Genomic DNA, 22,511 nt, shown 5'->3' with positions numbered 1-22,511 from the left:
GGAGTATTGTTTCGTAGAAATCGCCTTCACGTATTATATATGAGTATTTTATTTCCAAAACTAAAGAGTTATGAGCATGAAACAGAGTACTCAAACTTTACCTTCCTGTATATGAGCGAGCAACTGGCCACTCTCATCTTCATGCCTATGTGCATCATGCTGAACATGTACGGATGCATGATGAACACGCTGAGTGCTGAACACATGACAACTCCTCCAGCGTAGAAGTACGCTTCATCCTTGCTCACAGTGCCACCTCCATCTTGGGTGAAGTACTCTATCATCTTGCCGAGGAATAATGGCTGGGATACCCTGTAGTGGAAGAAAACAATTACATGAACTTCCAGATGAAATTTTCCTGATTACAACTTAAGATTGTCAAATATTTTGAACTTTCCTCTGTGGTTTCCCTTGCCGCAGTTAATAAATTTGATACTGTGCTTTTTGAGTTTCTAATAGAAATTTATATTGTTCTCCATCAAATATAGACAATGTTCAGCATGCAGGGTTTGCATAAAAAATTCTGACCTCAAGCCAGACTCAGACGTGATTCTTCCAGGCGATTTATATGAACCCTTAACAAAGCCCCTATACTGTAATTGATAAAACAATAAAACAAACTATGGTATAGACGGAGAAAGTAAAATAACTAATTGTGCAATTGTAAGTATTGAGGTTTTAACAGGAAATTTGAAGAGTATCTTTGGATAGTTTCCTCAAAAAAATAAATAAAAATGACAATTGCCTTTGATACCACAAAATATCTCTTAAGGCCATTTTACCTGCAGACATTCTCAACTATAGCCAGGACAAGTCCATAAGCCATCAGTTTGGGTCCGAATATTCTGAGCAGAACTCTCAACAAACTGGGCTCTCTCTTCTTTATAGCGGCTCTCTTGCACTCTTCCCTCCATTTCCTGCAAATCAATTATAATACTATACATCTACATCAGTTAAAATCACTCTGCTGTGTGTATCTGTACAGAAGAATTTAATGGGTTACACATAAAATTACCAAAATGCAAGGGGTCAGAGATTGCATTGCTAGTTTTCTATCTTAATGACGTAATGGATTTTACGATTCAGTGTTGCATGTAGTTTCAAGTCTATCACCCCACACAGGTACATTATAGGCCTAAAACTGGCATTTCTATTGCTTTTCTTAACATGACTTGATCAACATAACTCAACTATGCAGATAGGAAGAAAGCAAAAGTAGCATAAACAAAATGGGAAAAGAATTAATTTTCAAACGGTTTAGAATTTTTTGAAAAGTTACTGATTTTTTTAGGTCGGTGGCTTCCTTTAAACTTGCATTTGCTCGTCCGCATAGTTCTGAGCTTGACTATTAATTGAACTAACCATTCCATTCCCATTTTGAACTTGTTGCTAGTATTTGATTAAAAATGGACGTATAGTTGGATGTATAGCCACCGACTAAGTGCACTGATATCAGTTAGGTACTGAAATCATAATTTTTTTATTTTCCAAGACTTACTAATCCAAACTGAAAGGATAACTTACTGTTAACTATAGCACTCTCTTGTATCAACTAAAAATAGTGACACAAACTAGGAGAGAAAATTTCAATTTAGAATACACACTCTGCACAATCAACTATACCATAATCAATAATAATAAATCCATAATAATAATAATCTGTACCACAATCAATTAACTCTTTGGAATAAAACTATTAGCTACAGCTGCTGGTCCATATAGATGGGATGTCTTCAATAGTCAATGCCAGAGCGAGGTGACTACTTACTTCTCTATTCTGTCTCCCAGTACGTTGGAAGTGTGTTCCTTGAGGGGAACGTAGAGATCTTCAACTTCCAGGTCTCTCTTATTACCTTCTCGGAACAGACCCAGCGTCCATCTGAAACAAGACGCAAACGTTGAACTGAAATGAGAACTGGTGCTAAATATAAATAATACCAGCCTTATAATTTGTTATCCTCAACAGCGCAATAACTTTGACTTATGGTATAAGTTTATATCACGCTTACACAGAAGTTCTACACTTATTTATTACCTCCAGCAACAGTGTATCACGCCTATAATAACTAGTGATGCTGATTGTTAAACTAAAAGTCATGGTTTTGTATTAACTCTATTTATTAAAACCCAAAAGTAAATATTTACAAACACAACATAAACAAATGCATATTAAACATATGTTATTTGTCATCTTCCCCTTGAGCTTGGAGTCCTAATCTTTTTTTATAAATCTATTATTTTTTATTCTTCTCTTTATACCTTTATCTTTAATAGAAACTAAATAAGATCTGGGTTGTTGAAGTTTCTTCTCTATTACTCCTTCATCCCATGTTTTATTGAATACATCTTGAACCCATACTTCCTGCCCTTCAGTAAAGCTATCTTCGATCACGGTTTTAAGACTTTCTATCATAATATGACTTTTGTGCTTTCTGAGTTTCTATCATTTTTTCATAGATGCTGTCCTCAACAAGTTTGGGTTTTAATAGTTCTTCTTTCATTGGAATTTTACTTCTTAAGTGTCTGCTGTTAAGAAGCTGAGCTGGAGAAACTTCAAGGTTAGATATTGGACTATTTCTGTAGTTTAATAAGTATAACCACAGATCTTTTGACATTTTTTTAACATTTCTTTCACTATTCCGACAGATTTTTCCACTAATCCATTTGATTGGGGATAGTATGGACTTGTTGTGATGATTGTTACATTCCATTCCTGAGAAAACTGCTTGAACTCGATACTGTTGAAAGGCATATTATCAGCAATCAGTGTTCTAGGTATCCCAAATCTAGAAAATACTTCTTTAAGCTTAGAAATAATAACTGAACTACTTTTTGAACTTATCTTAAGAAGCCTCAATCCACGTCCAAGATTATGAAATTTGGACATTATGGATTATGAACCGCTCTGTTTATTTGGTATTTAATAAACGATGGAGTTTGTGAAATTTGGACATTGTGAAATGGTGATTATTTTTGAATGTTATAGATTTTGAGCTTATGCAATTTGGACATTATGAAACGCTCTGTTTATTTAATATATTAACGTTGGACTTTGTGAAATAATCGTTGGAGTTTGTGAAATTTGGATATTGTGAAACAGTGATTATTTGAATGTTATATTTTTGAAGCTTATGAAATTTGGATATTATGAAACGCTCTGTTCATTTAATATTTTAAGCGTTGGAGTTTGTGAAATTTGGAGATTATGAAACGCTCCCCTAAACAAGGTTGTACAGATTATTTTGTTTGTATAAATAAATATATATTTTATATATGTACCTATAGTTAAGATGGAACAAGTTGTGTTTTGTTGTAGTAGTATCATTGATTGTAGATGTTCTAGCCGGAAAATCGTGGTACTGTATTGGGGCAGAATCAGTCAGGAAAGGGGTTGGCACTTTGACAATTTTATAGCTCGTGATAATGTAAGTAGATAAAATTAAATATAATTTGTGAACTTTAAAGATTTGTATTTAGTTCAGAAATATGTAGTTTTCATGAATCTCGATCAATATGTATGAATCTGATATGTAAACTGTTTGAACTTAAATATATGTAAATACTTTGTTTTCGACATGAACAAATTTGTATGCTCAAACTGTAAATCGTATAAAATCTTAAGTTAGTATTGTTAGCATAGTCATGTGGTGGTAAAAAAATCATTGCAAACATTCCATTTCCGTGTTTATTGTTGTAGCTAGTTTTAGAGTGAAGACTATTTAGCCAAGCCAAAATTAAAGGATTGAAGAGTTTTAAAATTAAAATTTGGAAGTCTAAAAGTCCACTTGATATTTAAATTTTGCCTTATATAAAAAAAACTTAATATCTCTGATTTCGGTTCCCAACATTAGCAGTACCTGTGCTGCTGTACCTATGAAGGTCTCACTCATTACCTGTACTTGCCTCATCTGTACAGTGTTCAGTCAGCTGACTAGTGACTAGTGACCAATCAGCTGATCATTGTTGTCGCCCGATCAACCATGCAGAACACACCGCGACGCCGACGCCCGACACACACACGACACAACCAACGTGCTCGGGCATACTAGCGGCTTCATTGCGTCATTAGCATTCTCATCATATTAGATGTGTCTAGCCTTTAAAAGGTGGACAGTATAAACTTCTGTTTTAGGAAACAATAATAATAGTGAACCCGTGCAAAATAACATATGAATTTAGAAAACAAATTCATCGTGTTATTTAGGCTATTGACTCTAAGTCAAAAATTAAATACAGTAATGAAGCCTTAGAAGGAAAGCAGTCCTTACATTTTCCATTTTCCATTTTCTAGCTGTATATGTATTGTATTTAGTAAATTAATAAGTTGTCAAGTATTTTATAGTTTTTTTTTTATGATTTAAAAAAACTGTTAATAACACATTTTAATAAAACCAATATGTAGCATATTTGAAGAACATAAAAATGCTTCTTGAAAAACCCCCTTTTAAAAATAAACACTAAAAAATATATTTTATTCACAAAAGTAGTTCCTTGAATACTTCGTTTTTAGTCGTGAAATCACCTCCAGGAAGATTACCCTGGTCAGAATTTTCCGTGATGAATATGCGTACACCAACAAAATATGTAGGCCTACTTAAAGCAACATATAGTTGCCCATGAATGGCGGTAACGGTTCAACGGAAAAGAACCAGTACCGTACCAAAAACCAACGTTTACAGTTAAGAACTAAAGTACATCCGACCAATTATATGCGTTAATCAAGGTTATTAATCTATTGGTTTTGGATTTTCTCGTAAAAAGTTATCGGCAATCAAAGTTATTTCCCATTATTTGCTTTATTTGTAAACAACTCTTAATGTAAACTTATCGGTGTCAGTTTGAAAAAAATAACCTTATACAAAAACTTTCTGTTATTTAATAGATTACGTATTCCCTAAACAATGATTGGTATATCTATTAACATTAGAAGGAAATGTGACAAAAATCACACAATATTTCTACTAGAATACAAAATTTTAATCATTAATAATTGACGAGCTTAATAAAGAATAATCGGTTACTTCGAGTAATTTGGTATATCACGGAATTCTGATTAGGTTTGGTTATGTACGACAGTTTCATTGACATTCAACAATTAATTGATTCTGGGTTTAAAGGGTCATTGAAAATCAATGCTAAAATCCACAGAATAAATCCACAGACAGCTCCTTTATTTATTACGTGAGAAATATCAAGATAAATTGATCTTTATAAAAAATCTATGAAAAAAACAACGAACGTTCTTGGTCAATCGAAAATATCGCACCCCATGTATGTGACACTTCCCACAAATTATTTTGTCGTTCTCCTTGCCTTGCACAACGTTGATAATTTAGTAAATTTAGCAGCTGAGCCGCCTGACCTTGGCATGTATACGCCTAGTGTACGAAACTTAACTATCAGTAGAACACGTGTGTTGGTCCAACTAATCATCCCACTACGTAGGACTGTTGGATACATTGTAACGAACTATAGCGTACTTTATTGCTGAATTTCACACCATGTACAATTCCTAAGTTCAAACCCCTGTCCGAATAATCTCATCACATAGCCATTGAAATAATACTTGGAGAGTCGATGTTAATATTTTACACTCCCCCTAACTGCTTTTTATGTCACGTCTTCACATCCTAACACTAGACTCTAATTCTAAACAGTTTTTTTTGCATTTCTTCAGGCTAGTCCTAGAGGTTCCCGACATTATCACATTGCTAAAGTCCATTGATTATTGGCGGTATTTGAACTCCGGACCTCTCCTCTAGACCTACTCGGAGACCGAAGCCTCGTGTTCTACCACAAGACCAACTGGTTCTCTGAACGGATTTTATTTATATTGACTATTTAGTCAATTATATTAGTTGGCACTTTTAGTAAGGTAATATAGATTTTGTAACCTAAAAAAGTTTAACAGGTTAAAGGATAGTGTTAAATAGAGCACCTCTTACGTTTTTCTTCGTTTAGAATAGCGAGCGGTGTATTTGTCATTAGTTATCTTAGATCCCCAAAATAGATGTATAGACCCTGCGCTAAACACATTGTTCTTTTTATTGTACGTAGGAAGTGAGGCTTCCACGGTCACCATAACTAACACAAAGTCCTTGGTCTTCTGGGCACGACCGCGTCGGAAAACTAGGAGAAACACTAGTTGCTGACGTAGCTTGTGACAGGCAACGATGCAGTTGTTTATATAGTTGGTGACAGGCACTAACTCACCAGCTCTGAAGATGGCTTTCTGCAACGAAGCCGAAACGTCAGCAACTAGTGTTTCTCCTAGTTTTCCGACGCGGTCGTACCCAGAAGACCAAGGACTTTGTGTTAGTTCTTTTTATTGTGTTTACCCAATGCAATGTTCAAATAAAATCTACACTATATTTATTTTCATTCTGTCTATGTATTCCATTCAATCAAAACCCCTTTCACTCCCCATTGCTGGATAACACATGCCATTCATCTAGGTAGACGCTACACTGTCAGTGAAAGTATACAATTGTTGGCATATAAGAGAACTATCGTTAACAATGTATCTTATTACTTGGGTTTCCTCAGTCGTCGCGATAAGGTTGAATGTTTCCCGACCATCTCCTATAACACTTCGGCGACATACTGTATATGTAAAGAAAAACAATGCTACGAAAATATTTCTTCACATATAACTTATATTCTACAAAATTTAAGCATTCATGAACGCTAATAATTACAGCTCTATTTAAACTTACAAAGGTAATATGTGTTTAATAGACGTAACATATGTTAGCCAATACGTAATCAGCTGTTAAATTGGGTTGATCACGAAACGTGATTATCAAACTCTAGTCTAGTACCGGGGGACCGAGAAAATCTCAGTATAGTTTATAAAGGTTATATAAAGGGAAAACTTCAGCATGAGCTCTTTCGTATGATGGTTTAGCTGAAGACAGACGAGTCCGATTAAAGTGTATATTGATTGTTTACTATAAAGATTATTGTAATAACGGATGGTCCATAATAACCACTAACATTTTGATTTGTGACAGCTCAGCTAACTCATGGGTAGAGAGATGATTTTTGCGTTGAATGGTTCCTTAAAAAATAGCATTTTTTTAATATTAATGTTTTTCAAACTATTCAACTTTTTTAATGAAGGTAGCATTAAAAATTAATAATGTGTGAAATCTAAGCAATGTTTTTTTGCGGGTGTGTAATAAATAGATAAAGTGATAAATAAAACAAAGCTGTGTAAAATAGCAATTACAGTTTACTAAAACTCAAAGAAATATTTACAAAATATTTACATATCTATATTTGCAAAGCTATATTTACACCCCTCATGTGATGTCCACCGATATCTTAGCATGTTTATAATCTTTTTTTGAAACTTGAACACCCGTCGTATCATCGGCATTGGTATCGCGGCAATTTCTTACGGTCACGGATGCTGTTCCTCAGATCTGCAATATTTTCAGTTTGGGGTTTCGTGGCGAAAACCTTGCTCTTCAAGTAGCCCCACGACAAGAAATCACAAGGGCTGCAACCGGGTGATGGCGAGTTGACGATAACCGACGATAGTTCAACATTGCATAGATTTCACTCATTATTTATTTTTATGCCACCTTAATTAGAAAAGTTGAATAGTTTGAACAACTTATGCAAAAAATATGTTAATTAAGGAACCATTTTAACGCAAAAATCATCTCTCTAACCCACGAATTAGCTGAACTGTCACAAACCAAATGCAATCAGTTATTATGGACCACCCCTTACAATTAACTTTAATACTATAATTCAACTGAATTCCAAATTATGTGAACTATAAAAATAGTGCATAACAATTGTAAAATCCACCCTTAAATAAGAGTGAAAAATTGAGTTGGCGCCAGAGTGCACTCAAACGTCACCAACACGAAAAACCTCATCACTTGCTCTTTCCCTTACATCGAGTTATCTTCAGTGTAATCTTTGCTCTATAGTTACAACTATTTTTTTCACTTTGTACTGTATTTTATAATTTGCTAGTATACTGTGGATGGCTTGTTGTTATAAACACAAAATGTTACAAGTCTTTTTACTTTTTACTTTTTACTTGTTATTTTGTTCAACCAACATCGTTACTGGGCAACCCATAAGGCCGATGTTAAATTTTAAAATTTTCAAACGAGTTTTGTGCGATTTTTGTCAAGTTTACGTCCAATTTGTATCACAATTTTTATCTATGAAATAACGAACAGCTGTTCGGATCAAGATTATTTTTTCTATCTGTCACTGATATGTTTACAAATGTTGTTTACAAATACCATTACCGTGACCATTTCCAAACACGTTTTGAGAGCGAATCCCAACCAAGTGAGATTAGAAAAGTTTTTCTTTCATAACGGATTTAATTAATCGCAAGTCCGTAAAGTGTAACCTTAAATGAAATTAAATAACTAGGCATCATCCAGGTCAGGAACCAGAGATCATTTGTGTATAAAATTGTTCTTGAGTTTTGATAACCAGGAATAAGACCTTGAATCAATGTTGTATAGGGCTGGGAAACTTAATATTCACATGGTAGTGAATATTAATTAATAATTAAAAACACGTTGATGTCAGTGGCTAGAATTTCCAATAATGCGTAACACCTCTCTAAATCAACCAAATGTGATCAACCAAAGGGTATAACCATCACGACTCAAGAGAAGATGGTGAAATCGTCGAGTTAACACGAGGTAAGATTTAGAGCAATGCACTGATAGAGTAAGACACGATTTAAAACTGTCATGATGCAGCATCGTTTCTCATATTGCTAGTGATTTGCAGAATGGCCAATAATAGTATTCTATCGCCCTCAAACAACCAGAACAGTGTTACATAACCAACAGACTCCAGAAGTTTAGCAAAATCGTTGAACTCACGCGAAGGTCAGAGCGGAGAAGACGTTGGCAGTTTCCCGCGGGTGCGCTGGTTTGTCTTCCTTCTTCTTCTTCCCATCATCCATGCCTCCTCAGCACCTGGAAAAGACAACCGTTGTTAATTTAGAGGGTTGACATAATTTTTAGAGCCAATCAACAATAGTTTTATAGAAATGGGATTAATTTAGAGGTGCCAAGAGAAAGGGAAGCGAAAGTATTGACTGAACAGTTGGCGACCGTTTTTTACACAATTCAAATTAAGGATAAATCCAATGTATTGTTGGGCGCAGGAAGATAATACACATTGAGACGTCCTTAATATGATTCCATTTCCTTCGCCACCATGTGACGTAAAATTGTAGGGGGGAATAAACTCGTTTTTACACAAATCAGGCTAGGCCTACGCTTAGAATCAGCCACACTCGAATTTATCCCCCAGAGTGCTCAAAAAAATCCAGGGGTTCCGAAGCTGTTAATGGTTTTGACTGATTGATTTTTTAAAATCAAAGGTTCAGAGCTCTAGAAGTGCCCAGGAAATCCTACAGACGCTCAGTTGGAGCTATATCATCCTCACCTTGGTCAAAGTTTTTGGAAATTTTTACTAGCTTTTAGAATGACTCTCTAGGACAGATGAGTATAGCCTCGTTCACACGGGGCGAGTTTACAAGCAACACGCCGGCTTTTATACACGCAGCTAGTAAAATAGCTCAGTGTGAACGACGTACTCGCTCAAAAGCTGCTTGTAAAAAAGCAAATTTTATCAAAATGTGTCCTCCCTTTATAAAATGCAAACGCAAAGCTTGAGTATAAATGCAATAAGCATTTAATACTTATATGCCAACCCCGTACGAAGGACGGGTACTCTGCTAGTTTTCAATAAATCATTCGAATCACATCGGTTTAACTCTGCTAAAGGCAGCAAACATAATTGTTTGTGAATAATTACTGGTTTAATAAGGTAGCTTTGGCCTTGTGGTTCATGGTGATAAAAAATACTTTCCTGATTGGAATTTTTGAAATTGTCTTCGTTAAATATGAGAAGGCAAATAAAGGTGTGTTGAGGTTTAAGCTTAGTTCTTGGCCAAACCCGCTAAGTTAGCATCCCTACCCAGTTAATATTTCTAAGTTTTAATCTCCTTTTGTTATGGTTTAACAACATTAACAAGTGTAAAGTAAAGGCATCCCATTGACCAAACTAACTTAACCATAGATTTTTTCTGATCTACATAAAAAAACTACAATTAGTGCAAATTTATGTGGTGGTATTCCTCTTAAAGGTGCGATTGATGTTACATATTCTATCAAATTAGGCCTAGCCATCGGCTGATTATTAACTCTTTTGCGAGCAACAAACCTGTTTAAAATTTCCAAACAATATTGTTTTTCCTTCCATTGGAACTTGTCTATTTCCTGTACGAACCTATTCCTTCTTTATGTTCCAGGTTATGTTCTAAGAGTAGCCGTTTAGGTTATTCCACTTCATACAAAATATTGATTAAACACTGCAATAAATCTCAAATTTAAAATAAAGAAAGTGTAGAATAAATCTAGAACATATATTTTGAAATAAAAACAAAGCAGAAGTTTTCCATTTAATCTTTTTACTTTCTCCCCCTATACCGTAGTATACGGAGAAAGTATTGTTTCGAGTTTGAGTTTTGAGTGGATATATTCATTTTAGGTCCCCCTGGACCCAAATAAGTGGTTTTCGAAGTGATGTCTGTGTGTGTGTCCGTTAGCACGATAACTCGAGCAAAAATGATCCGATTTTGATGAAATTTGGTATAAACGTGTCTACATTTATTCGAACAAGTTCGTGAACCAGCATGATCGGACTATGGGAACGGGAGTTTATGGGGGGTTTTATGGGGTAAAAATAGGGGTTTTCCCATTTTTTACCCTAAAAACACAACATTTCACAATTTCTTTCCAAATCATTTTGTAGAACTGAAAAACACAAATAATTTAGTATATTGAAGTGTTAGCCTATTGTGCACCTAATAGTTAGGCCTACGGACAATATTAAAAAAAATTAAATTTAAAATTCTCATGTTATTTTTATGGAGAATAAGTCAACTGTATTGAGGTACATGTTTAGCGATTCAACATTTAAAAAATGAACCGTTATAACAATTCAAAAGGAAATGCATGAAAACATTGTAATTTGTGGATATTGTACATTGTAATTTTGTAATTGACATTGTAATTTTGTGTTATCACAGTATGAACACACCGATAACACTACTCTTAAGAGTTTATACATATTTATAAATGTATATTCCTGAAGTGTAAGGCTATACATGTGTTAATGATTGAAGCCATCCCAGGACAATCTAGTAAATAATAATGGCCACCCCCCCCTGTATTTCTAAACGAAGAATTTAGCGTGATAAGATTTAATCAATTTAAATTGCTTTTCTTCGTGGTGGATCGGGATGCTCCCAAAACTTATTCTTTCACCCGCAAAGATGGTTTTGAACTCTGAGAGTCTCGGGGTATTAAACGGCGAATTAACCAAGATAAATTTAAACGGTAAATTATAAACAAACGTGACTGTTATAGTTTCAGATTAATTAAATTAAGCTAACTTACGGCCACCGCTCGTTACTACTGGCGGGTATAAAACAAGTCGGCAAAATCTACGTTATTAAATTTAGATATCTTAAATCGAATTTGAATACGAGAATGCGTGTTATAAACGAAAATTAACGTAAAACGTGATCAACTATCAGCTAACCTTCGGAATATCGGCGATCGGCGTATACGATAAGCGTAGACAGCGTAACAGCGTAACGATAATGTTACCTGATCGAAAGCGTACTAACGAATAACCTTCTTCTATTTATGGTCATTGATAGTCGATATATCGGAAATATCGATGTTTGTAAGCCGATAGTCGATGTTTTTTTCCATCGATAGATTTCTTCCGATACTGTATATTTTTAGCATCGATATTTTACTCCGATATAGGCCTATTGGTAATATCGATGCTTTTACTCCGATATTTATTTATTTTTCACTTAAACCTGTCACTTCGCATCGGAAGTAATTATTTCTCTAGTTTAAGTTAAAACTACAGCTACGAGGTGACATGGCAACACTGTACACACCAAAGTGCCGAAAGTGCACACCAAAGTGTCAGTCAGTTTGTTTGGTTCACTTCATCACTTGTTTAATGCTACTTTTTAATTAATTATTTACAGTTCAATTTATTTTAAGTTATGTTAAACAAACGTCCAACAAGAATATTTGCCATTGCCGAAAGTAAGAAAAATCAGCCAATCAAAATCAAGCTATTAGCTCTGTTATTCTTCTCTCTTGGTTTAACCTTATTTAACCCATAGATCGGCAGTTGAACGGCCGGAGGGTTAACTTAAACCTTTCCAATAGTGAATGCTTAAACCTAGAACCGAGAAATTATTTTGGGGAAAGTGGAACTAAATGAAAATAGAGTCTAAACCACTATCAACAGATTTAAAGTTAAACTAGAATTGGGGAAAGCGGCCCTTTTGGGATAAGGACAAAGAAAACATTCAGAGGCTAACTTTTTTGGTTATACCTATTTTTATTTTCCTGTAACCTACAAAATTTTAATGGAATAAAGAGATATATTTAATTTATTTAGTATATAGTCGATGTTTTATTAAATATCGATGTTTTCTCCGATATCGATATTTTGACTTCGATATTTTTTCACATCGATGTTTAAAGGCCGATATGACTATCGATACTAATATTGATGTTATTGGTTCGTTCTATGTCCCAACACTAGTCCATTTCTCATGATAAAGGTTGTTGACAAGCTTATGGGAGAAAGTATGTGTCAGAATGCTGATACCGTTTATTATTATTGTTATTGGGTTTTCTTTTTTGTTGTTTGTTGGAATGTACACACTTTTAACTCTTCTATTAAAATACTTTTCTCTTAATTATTTGGTCGTAAGTTTATTTGAACTATACTAACAACCACGACCAAAATGGTGACCCCGACTGTTATCTAATGATTGTTATTTTCTTTGAGGAGTTTTATCCATTTTTATTTCCTCTAACAAAGATGTAATTGGTTGAACTGCAAATGAGGAACTGCGCCAAGCTTCGGACAACACATCACTTCTCATAGTCGCATGGTGTAGGCGGCAGAATATGAGTCATACCGTCATACTGGCCACCGTACACATCGATGTCTGAGCGTGACACTGTATCAGCCTCTTCCCACTCACACTCCCCACAGCCATCTAAGACACAGATCATCCAAAAAAAAAGTCCCAATGATAAATTATCCTTGAGTCAAATTTAATTTATAATGCCGCAATGGATATTAGATGGCAGTGGTAGTGTGAGGAGAGGTCCTGACAAAGACAAATCACAACTCCAAGGATGAAGAGGATTTTTTTCAACCACTTGGTAGCTTGAGAATGAACCTAGGCTCAAAACCTTCCACGCTTGTAGGTAGAACCACACTTGTCCATACTTGTAGGTAGAAGTATTTATGTTGTGTCTCATGTATGTTATTCTGTTTCTTTATTTAGAAGGGAACAGAGGGACAGAGTGGTCGGTTTCCCTGGAAGGTTCCACGCGCTCGGCCTCAACTACGGCGGTTGGCTGTACAACTCAAATTACTCTTGTGAAATCTCTATGGTACTTACAGGTCTGTACTCTTGTCAAACAAACATCTAAACTAGCTTGTTGATTGTGAAACGGTGAGTAGGGGTGATTTTTAGAAGCTGATAAAAGAGGTGATTGCAGAGGCATGGTTGGGGTAGGGTTTATTTTCAGGAGGTGTGGAAGGGAGGTGCTACTTTGTAGGAAGGATACTAGGGTGGTTCAGAAGGATGATATGAACTTTGTCAAGTGGTAGAGTTTTACCACTTTCTCTCCACTTGAAAAGTCCTCCAGGGGATAAAATATTGTGTGTACGTCTCTTTTGAATGTTCTATGGCCTTCCTACACTTCTTCAAGGTAAGCTAGCTGCTATCCTCCTTATAGGCCTACAATTCAAAATCCTGGCTTAAAGCCTTTCCTTGAACAAAACTAACCTTTTTAGAAGAAACTAGCTGCTGTACACGTGTTTTGCAACGGGAAGAGGACGTGAAAGAGAAAAATTAGCTCTTTACATCTATTGTATAAAATAGTTATGCTTACATATCCACCAATGGTTTTAGAATCAAAGTTCAACCGTACCACTTCATTATTTGATAAGATTTTATGGCTTTTAATTCAGGTAAGTAATGGTAGGTAATCACCTTTTGGTTTTAAATCAATTTTTAATCTTGTATAAGCTAATATGAGAACATCTTATTAATTTTCGAGTCTGCATTTTAGTTTACGTCCTACACTCATTCGAATGAATATATCGACCGATATATCTATTATTTCATTCGATATATCTTGATTGGTTAGTTAGTTTAAAACCTAACCTAACTAACCGAATGAAATAATCTATATATCGAATAATCTATGTATCGATATTTTCATTTGAATGAGTGTAGGACGTAAACTAAAGTGCAGCCATTTTCGAAAAACATTTTCATCACAGAGCATTCATACACTTAATTCACCTTCGTCTCCCTTATTTCCTTAAATTTTCATATTTTTTATTTCAATCTTGAAGTTTCAAACTAAAATTATTTAATTTAAATAAACAAATTGTATTATGTACAGAAAATATTTAAAAATTCCACCCACAATAAATCATTGAAAACAAATATCAGCTGTTATAAGCTTCAGCAATCTTGTTGTGCCTTTTCGATAGTGTTTCTAAATATTAGGGTAATGAAAGGATATCCATCGGCAGGCTAATTAATATACGAGGCATGTTTTTTAAGTAAGTACCGTTTTTAAATTTCTCCGTTCCAACACTGCGATTGGCAATTTCGACATTTGCACTGTGTGTGGGCATCTATTGGTAAGACCTAGCCGGAAATTCGAGAAAAATCGGCTGTGTTTACATCCGGTTTCGAGCATTCAAAATGGTGCCGCCAATTGAGACTGCCGCCGACTGTGAAGTGCACGCTGTAATTAGATTTTGAAGTGATTAAGGTGTGAAAGCTATTGAATATCATCGACAGATTAGTGAAATGTATGGCGAGAACATGTTCTCGCCATACATTTCACTAATCTGTCGATACATTTCACTGATCTGTCTAATCTGTCTGGGTTTACTACTCTGCATAGCTAAATCCAGATCAATGAAACCGATATTTTTATCACAAAAGTAAGATTATTCAGTGATAATAATTTTACAAATGGATTTGTCATCAGTTATAGCTTAATGAATTCACTGCTAGCTGCAGCAGTCTTTAAATAAAAATTCTCACCTCGTACAGTTTAGCTTTATGTGGAACTTCAGTAATATGCGTCTATTTACCGACAAGAACTACCTTGATCCAAATTCTATCTAGGTTAACCAGTTTATCAGGATTTAATTCCTGCAATGAAAAAACTTTTAATTTGTTTAACATTTTTATTAAAAAATAATTCTTATATTGACATAATTAACATATTGACATAACATGATTTAAACACTATCAACATTTTTGATTGTTTACAAATTATAAAAATATTATAGAACACATTGAACTAAATACTTATCTTCTAAATTACCTGTGATTGAATTGAAGCATGTAATGTAACAAATTAAAAACAAACTAAAGTACGAATAAAATAATACAATTAATTATGTATGCAAATTTAGGCACTTGGAAAGGCACTAAAATATAGCATAGTAAAAAGTAAACCACGATGCATATAATTTATAACATAACACACTAGATGATATTTTGTAAAACACATAATGTAAAACAATAGTGAATGAAATCTAAGATTTAAAACCCTGTTAATGTCTGATTCAACACTTTTATTACGGTACGTAAGTTTAGTGGAGCCCTCTGACTCAAGAAAATTTAAGGAGAAAAATAGTTGTTCATCTTTATCTTGTTTATTAAGGTGGTTTTTAAAATGAATATTTAAAGTGTTCATTGAAAAAAATATATTCAACGATTTTCTCCATACGGAGTTAATGTAACATGAAAGCTCTGAACAAACTAACAAACTGTACATTATAAGTTTTAAGAATGCTTACATCGTTTGTACATATTTATCCAGAGAACACATCTAAAGCACCACTTATTCAATAATTAAGTGCATCTAAAGCACCACCGGTACATATATTAGAAGTGATGTCAAAATTTTTGTCTTAGGTTTAATTGCAAATATTAAAGCGTATTTCTTTCATGACAAAGAAGAATTCAAACTAAACCACTGTTATAGAATTCTTTCGGAGATGATTGTTGTTTAAAACAATGTGATTCATTTTTTTATAACCAAACAAAGATTACATATCACAGACAGAAATCTCCAAGCATCTGTATAACTGATTATATCAGTTGATCACAATTAAGAACTAATAATAATGGAAACTCAAAGATACCGCTTATGTAAATAAATACGTATTAAATGAGTAGTTTACAGTTTATATGACTTGATGGAACGAGAGTCTTTAAAAACACAACACTGTTTACACAGTCGGAATACGAGGGTTTGTGTGAAACAGCTGACAATCAGCAGAGAAGATCACATAGGAACTACGGCGATACTAGACAGATAAGTTGACACTCGATTGTTGATGTCGAGTGTTTAGCACCAGCAAATTACCATGGAGACTGTACAACCATGGCTCGTATTACTTCTATGACGTCTTTTTACTTTCTGTACTCGATGTGACTTCTTCTTTATGTTTTCTCCTGTAGCTCTGCAAAAAAGATTTTCATTCACTTTAGCTTAGTTAATTTTGTAGATCTTTTAAAATGATATTTTAATGTTTAACGTAAATTCTCTAACTAAAAAAAATCTGGTATTTTTGTTTTATCCTCCTTAAAGAAAGTGTTATTGGTCGAGCCTCTCTAAACCCTTGTATTTGCCCATCTAAAGGCCTTGGGTTTGCAAGTGTAACATATTCAACAAAGCAAACAGGGCCGTATTTAGAATCTGGGGCCCCCGGCGGTTTAGACCAGAGATGCCTCTAATTCTTGATTATTTGGTGGCTTGTGACGTACTATTTCCAACTGTATCTCCACAATCTCAAATGCTACAAGACTCACTATATGAATAAGAGGAATTCTACTCTAACTGTATCCATCAACTGGGAAGAGATTGAGACATTATGACTAGTTACATGATAGTATGGATCAATCTCCTACTTTCAACAGCTGTTAACTACATATAACTCACGGCAGCGGCAATGTTGTGTAGAAGGTCTCGTGTGACTTTGCCAGTCTGTTCCACCATTCCATACAGAACTCCCTCCTGGTTCTGCAGCAGAATGTGAGGATGGTTGAACTCCTGCAAAACATTGTTAGAGAACAGTTCAGTACAGTTCAGAATCATTTGGAGTCATAATACTACCATGGTGATAATTTAATTAGTTTTGTTGATTTGATAGGGTACATCTCAAGGACTGCCACTAGGCTGTTTAACACATTTTTAAAGCTACTATGGTGTTCCTTTGTACTAACAAAGGAACACCATAGTAGCCAGCAAAGATTTCTCAACTTGAATCACTATCTTGGTAGAAACTGATGAACACATTGACTGCACAAATGTGTTGTATTGTGTACAGTGTTTTGCGAACACCTTAAGTTGCTGTTGCATATTTTTACATCATGCCACTTTTCTGCATTCACATATTTTAAATAGCATCGAGTTTAATTAAGGGTTGATCACCTTTTATAAACCTAATCACAGAACATGATTCATACTTGACGGGAGCATTGATTTTTCTTGGTACAGTTTTTGGCAACAATAAAGAGACTGATAGTGGCACAAAGGTGGTAACTGGGTAGAATAGTAGTGTGTGAAGTAAAAAACACAGTTCTGTTGTCACATGCGAGTTAATCCACTTGGTGGTGACAGGAACTCTAAGGAAACCTTATCATAGATGAACTGAATGAACTATTCGCCACTCACCACAGCTGTTCCTGCTGACATGACCAACACCTTGTCCGAGTCCATGACAGTATTGAGTCTATGTGCGATGGTCAGCACTGTACACTCGGCAAACTTGCGACGGATAGTGCTCTGGATCAGGCCATCGGTCCTATGACATGGAAATAGTTGAAACTCAAATAGAAAGAAACTTAAAATGTTATGTTGTGACGTAGTTTATTTCTGTACCTAGTACAATCATGGGTTCCTACAGTCACATTTTCATTAACCATCTTCCAGACAGCAATCTGGTTATTGAACCTCAAAACCAGTCTGACTCTGCCTTCACTTTCCACATTATATTTGTGAAAATGGAAGGTAAATGTTACTTCATACGGTATGTGTGTGATTTTAATTACAGTTCAGGTGGTCCTAATTACAGTCCCAATTGGAGTTACATTTGGTGGGGAGAAATTCTTTGATCTTCTTTTTCAGTGGCTGTCAGAAATTTTTGAAACCTTTCTTTTACGATTTGAGAAAAATTAATAAGGTTAAGTAAAAGTTTTGTTAGCTCAGTAGGCTTATCTCACAGGAAAAGAGTCCACCCTGGCCTGAGAAACACAAAAACGTTACTCAATCAATACAAAAGAGTTAAAACAACATTTAACAGTCTCTGGAAGAATTTTCAATCCAAGAGTATGAAAAAACTATTGTGCAAATGAGAACTCTTTTTTTATACTCACTGAGGGTCGACGTTGGCCGTAGCTTCGTCCATGACAAGTATGCGATTGTTGCGGACGATCGCCCTGGCCAGACATACAAGTTGCCGCTGTCCCACACTCAGGTTGCTGCCTCCCTCCGACATCTTGCCATTCAGCCCTCCTGCCAAGTCCTTGATGACTTCCTTCAGTTCAACCTGTTACACCAGACAAAATCAGTAAATTTTAGATTTTCTAAGCAATTAGTAAGGGGTATCTTATGGGAAAGCATAACATGAAAACTATAGTTCAGGGATTTATAGATAAACATAAAACATACATTTTATTCTTGCACATTTTATGCTAAAAGATTTACAGGGGATATTTTCAAAAACCCTAAAGGCAAATTAGGAATAATTTACCTCCTCGAGTGCGTTCCACAGCACCGAGTCCGTGTACTGGTCGAAGGGGTCGAGATTCTTGCGCACAGTTCCGCTGAACAACACAGGTTCCTGTGGGATGATGGAGATCTTGCTGCGTAGCTCATGAAGGCCGATGGAGGAGGTGACGATGTAGTCGATGTCTATCTCTCCCTGCACCTCGGCCAGACGGAACAGAGCCGCAATCAGTGAAGACTTACCAGCACCAGTCCTGCCTACAATACCTACCTGCACAGAGACAACGAGATAGGTTAGTTGTGGTTGTGTGAAATCCATTCACTTAATCGAAAGATCCTTTCAAAATTATTCCCATGTAATCTTTACGCCTTAGTTCATCTACAAAGGTATTTTGATTAAATCGTTACCTTTTCTTTGGGAGCGATGGTGAAGTTGAGGTTCTTGAGCACTGGAGGCTCATTGGGTCCGTATGACAAGAACACTCTATTGAAAGTGACTCGACCTTCGTCTGGCCAAGTGGCAGGTGGCTGCTTGTCTGTAACAAGTGAACAGCTGATAGAAAAAAACAATAGTGAAATCAAAAGAGAATGGAACTGCATACTACAATTATGAACCGACTCAGAAAATGTTCTGCGTGTTTTTTTTTCTTACTTAACTGCATAAGTAATTAAATACAGTTAATTAAATATAAGCTGCAAAACAACATACATGTCATTGTTTAGTTTACATATAACAGAGATCGGGAGGAGAAAAAGGCTGTGGACTGAGGGTTAACCTTTTCACCCACAGTGCATTTGCAGATTGAAAAGTGGTTTGGTGTATACAATTTGAGAAAATGAAACTGATTGCCTACCAGGAGGAGATTCTAGTGGTGGTTCTTTCTCAATGTCAGTGTACTCCATGACTCTCTCTACGGATGTCATCTGGTTCTCGAGCTCTGCGGATTGTCTCATGCCCCACTGGAACATCCCTGTGAGGCCGATGGACTGTGTGATGGCCAAACCAACATTGCCTCCAAACGTCTCTGTGAACAGTGGCAGTTTACCATCAGTAACTTGGTTCAGAGCAGAATGGAGTTAGGAGTTGTAAGAGGATGAACTTGTTTGTACGCCTTTACAAGGTAATGTTTTAGACGAGTTGAAGATAAATTCCCACAAAAGAGGTTGAAAAATGTTTTTAAAGGGAAAAATATTTTACCTAAATGTGTTTAATTACCCTCACATAATTATAAGAATCATATCATAATAATTGGCAAATTGCTAGTCACAGAGAAGTAAGATATAGAGGAAACATGCTTATGGGACGACCATGCACTTTCAGCTCTGATATGTTGTGCCGGATATATATTTGAGACGAGCAAGGAAGAGCCCCAACGTCGAGTACTGTCAGAAATCCTTTATTGTCCTTAAGCAAAACAATCATGCAATAGTCATTGTCACATAGGATTACACAGTAACCCAGTCAGACTGGATTATAAATGTTTATATCACAGCAATAACAGGTAAAAATGTAAAAGTAAAAAGTAGGCTATGCATGTCCTTTGTTATAGATTGGTGGTAAACAGCTTTAACAATGTGATCATTCAGAAACTTGGACGTATGGATGACGTGTTTAGACATACACTTTAAACAGTAGGTCCACCTTTTAGAAATACATCAAATCCAGGGAAAAAAGAACTATTCAAATTGGATATTCCCCTACAAAAAATCCAAAAGATAATTAATTAATGAACATCTACTCGTGTGCAAAAACAATATGCAAGTCAAAAAAATTACCTGATCCCATGAAGAGGAAACTAAATGTCACCAATGCAATGTAGATGAGACAAACTCCATCCAGCCAAAACCCGAACGCTCTACTTGACGCAATGAAGATATACCATGCTGAAGAATGGAGATCCTATGACAAAGAAACATCTGTTACAAAGTAAAAGTCAACAACAAAATAGGAGGTCAAATTTAAATGCCTGACAAACATTATTGAAGTTTTTTCAAACAGTAAATGCAATTTGTTTGTGTGTTAGGGTGATGTTTGTTTATTAGTAAAAAGTATAAGTGTTATTAATAAACATGAAAAGCTTGATTTCAGTCATTGGTTGTACAGAATGAAGCTTGCTTTTTACAAAGCTAAATTGATGCAGTAACAAGATTCCAATTGGATTCAATTGTACACCAACAAACTTTCAATATACTAGTAAATGTGCTTAGTGCTTTAGTGAACAAATTTTATATAATTGATCAGTGAAATGTTATGTTTTTCTTGGGATAGAAATAGTAAAACTTGAATTATTCCTTGACACATGTAAACATTTATTTATTTTTTTTATAATTGCTAATTGATCAGGGGATTTGAAAGAAATCCAGCACTACTCTGTCATGGTTGGTGTAATAACTGCGTAATGTTGACTGAACACATCCTTTACAAGTTTACAATCTCTTTACATGGTTAAAGTTTCATGAAAAGTTTCCTACATCTCAACAAGTTTGCAGCAAGTTTACATCAAGTTTGCAGCAAGTTTACACTGTGAGTTACCTGGTGGTTGTCAAACTCCTTCTCCAGGATCTGTTGTGCGTGGAATGCTCTGATGGTGGTAAGACCTTGCAGAGAAGCGTTCAGATGGGAAAACACAGGACTGCGAGCTGCAACAAAGAAGCGAATACTATCTCTTCCACAACAATCACAAATCCACAACATTACTGACAATTGTCATGTCACCAGTCTTATAATTATGATAGTGACGAAGCTCTAATCGCAACTACAATGTAGCTGGGTAGTCAGTGAAGCAATCATACACAATGAGAATCTTAGCAAATTTCAGTAAAAGACAGCACCAACCAATTGTAATCAAATGCGACCTATGGTCAGAATATTAATTCTTAAAACATAGATGGGAATGAAGGAGATTGTTAACAAAATTCAAGAATTATTGTGGAAAGAATGTTTCTCATAAGCAGCTAAGCCAAGAGCGTAGTTGCAGATGTTTGTAGAATAAGTACTTTAGGTGATGTAAAAGTTGAAAACCCTACCAATGCAAAGGTATGAGTACGGTTGTAAGTTAACAACATTAATTGTAGCTTCAAGAATTACGCTATTTTAGGGCTAACATTGTTTATTGAACACTTTTAATTTAATTTTTCCCAACTTTTTAAAGGTACAAAGGCGATTCAAATAACCATTATCACATTTTTGTTAGTAATAAACACACCTTAAAAAACTTTTAAAAATCCAAGGACAAATTTTGTAATCAGTAAAAAACTACAAGAAATGTATTCAATCTTATATATTAAAAATTATGTTGAATTTAACGGGAGTTTCATGCAGATTACTACAGTAAAATTATTCAGCAATAAACTACAGTAAATCAAGATAAGTAACTAAATTATAGACAAGCGGAGGTTACTGCTTACTGACTCCTTCCAAGCGTTTAACGCTGCGTGAGGTGGAGAGATAGAAGTTGCGCAGGAAGTAGAAGAGTATTCCGATGAACACGGTGGGAACCATGAGCCAATAGTTGACCAGGCCTACCACCACGATGATACCTATCAGGCTCAGTCCAATCTGTCAACAGAAGAGTCGTCTAGGTCAAGAAAAAAAAAACAACTTAAGAGCTAAAAGCTTTGTAGAAA

The 22,511-nt window shown here is 35.2% G+C and overlaps 2 protein-coding genes across 2 annotated transcripts in view; both read right to left on the bottom strand.

Annotated features, from left to right (window-relative positions):
• Nucleotides 1–8,953, bottom strand: part of LOC128993151 (probable multidrug resistance-associated protein lethal(2)03659) — a 39,471-nt gene extending 30,518 nt beyond the window's left edge. Inside the window, exons 1-4 of the mRNA XM_054416910.1 lie at nucleotides 8,871–8,953; nucleotides 1,769–1,879; nucleotides 783–917; nucleotides 102–312 (exon numbers count right to left, since the gene is read on the bottom strand). Coding sequence (XP_054272885.1) covers nucleotides 102–312; nucleotides 783–917; nucleotides 1,769–1,879; nucleotides 8,871–8,953 — 540 coding nt within the window. The remainder of the gene's footprint in view (nucleotides 1–101; nucleotides 313–782; nucleotides 918–1,768; nucleotides 1,880–8,870) is intronic.
• Nucleotides 8,954–15,383: 6,430 nt separating this feature from the next.
• LOC128991292 (probable multidrug resistance-associated protein lethal(2)03659) overlaps nucleotides 15,384–22,511 on the bottom strand; it is a 57,840-nt gene continuing 50,712 nt past the window's right edge. Inside the window, exons 20-29 of the mRNA XM_054414062.1 lie at nucleotides 22,293–22,443; nucleotides 21,418–21,524; nucleotides 20,661–20,784; nucleotides 19,739–19,909; nucleotides 19,293–19,420; nucleotides 18,910–19,155; nucleotides 18,533–18,705; nucleotides 17,832–17,961; nucleotides 17,097–17,207; nucleotides 15,384–16,617 (exon numbers count right to left, since the gene is read on the bottom strand). Coding sequence (XP_054270037.1) covers nucleotides 16,555–16,617; nucleotides 17,097–17,207; nucleotides 17,832–17,961; nucleotides 18,533–18,705; nucleotides 18,910–19,155; nucleotides 19,293–19,420; nucleotides 19,739–19,909; nucleotides 20,661–20,784; nucleotides 21,418–21,524; nucleotides 22,293–22,443 — 1,404 coding nt within the window. The 3' untranslated portion in view covers nucleotides 15,384–16,554. The remainder of the gene's footprint in view (nucleotides 16,618–17,096; nucleotides 17,208–17,831; nucleotides 17,962–18,532; nucleotides 18,706–18,909; nucleotides 19,156–19,292; nucleotides 19,421–19,738; nucleotides 19,910–20,660; nucleotides 20,785–21,417; nucleotides 21,525–22,292; nucleotides 22,444–22,511) is intronic.

The sequence above is a fragment of the Macrosteles quadrilineatus genome, unplaced genomic scaffold (genome assembly GCF_028750875.1).
Source record: "Macrosteles quadrilineatus isolate MER2022 unplaced genomic scaffold, UCM_ALF_1.0 Scaffold_4__1_contigs__length_99947679, whole genome shotgun sequence".
NCBI lineage: Eukaryota > Metazoa > Arthropoda > Insecta > Hemiptera > Cicadellidae > Macrosteles > Macrosteles quadrilineatus.
This window is presented reverse-complemented; position numbering and strand designations above follow the sequence as displayed.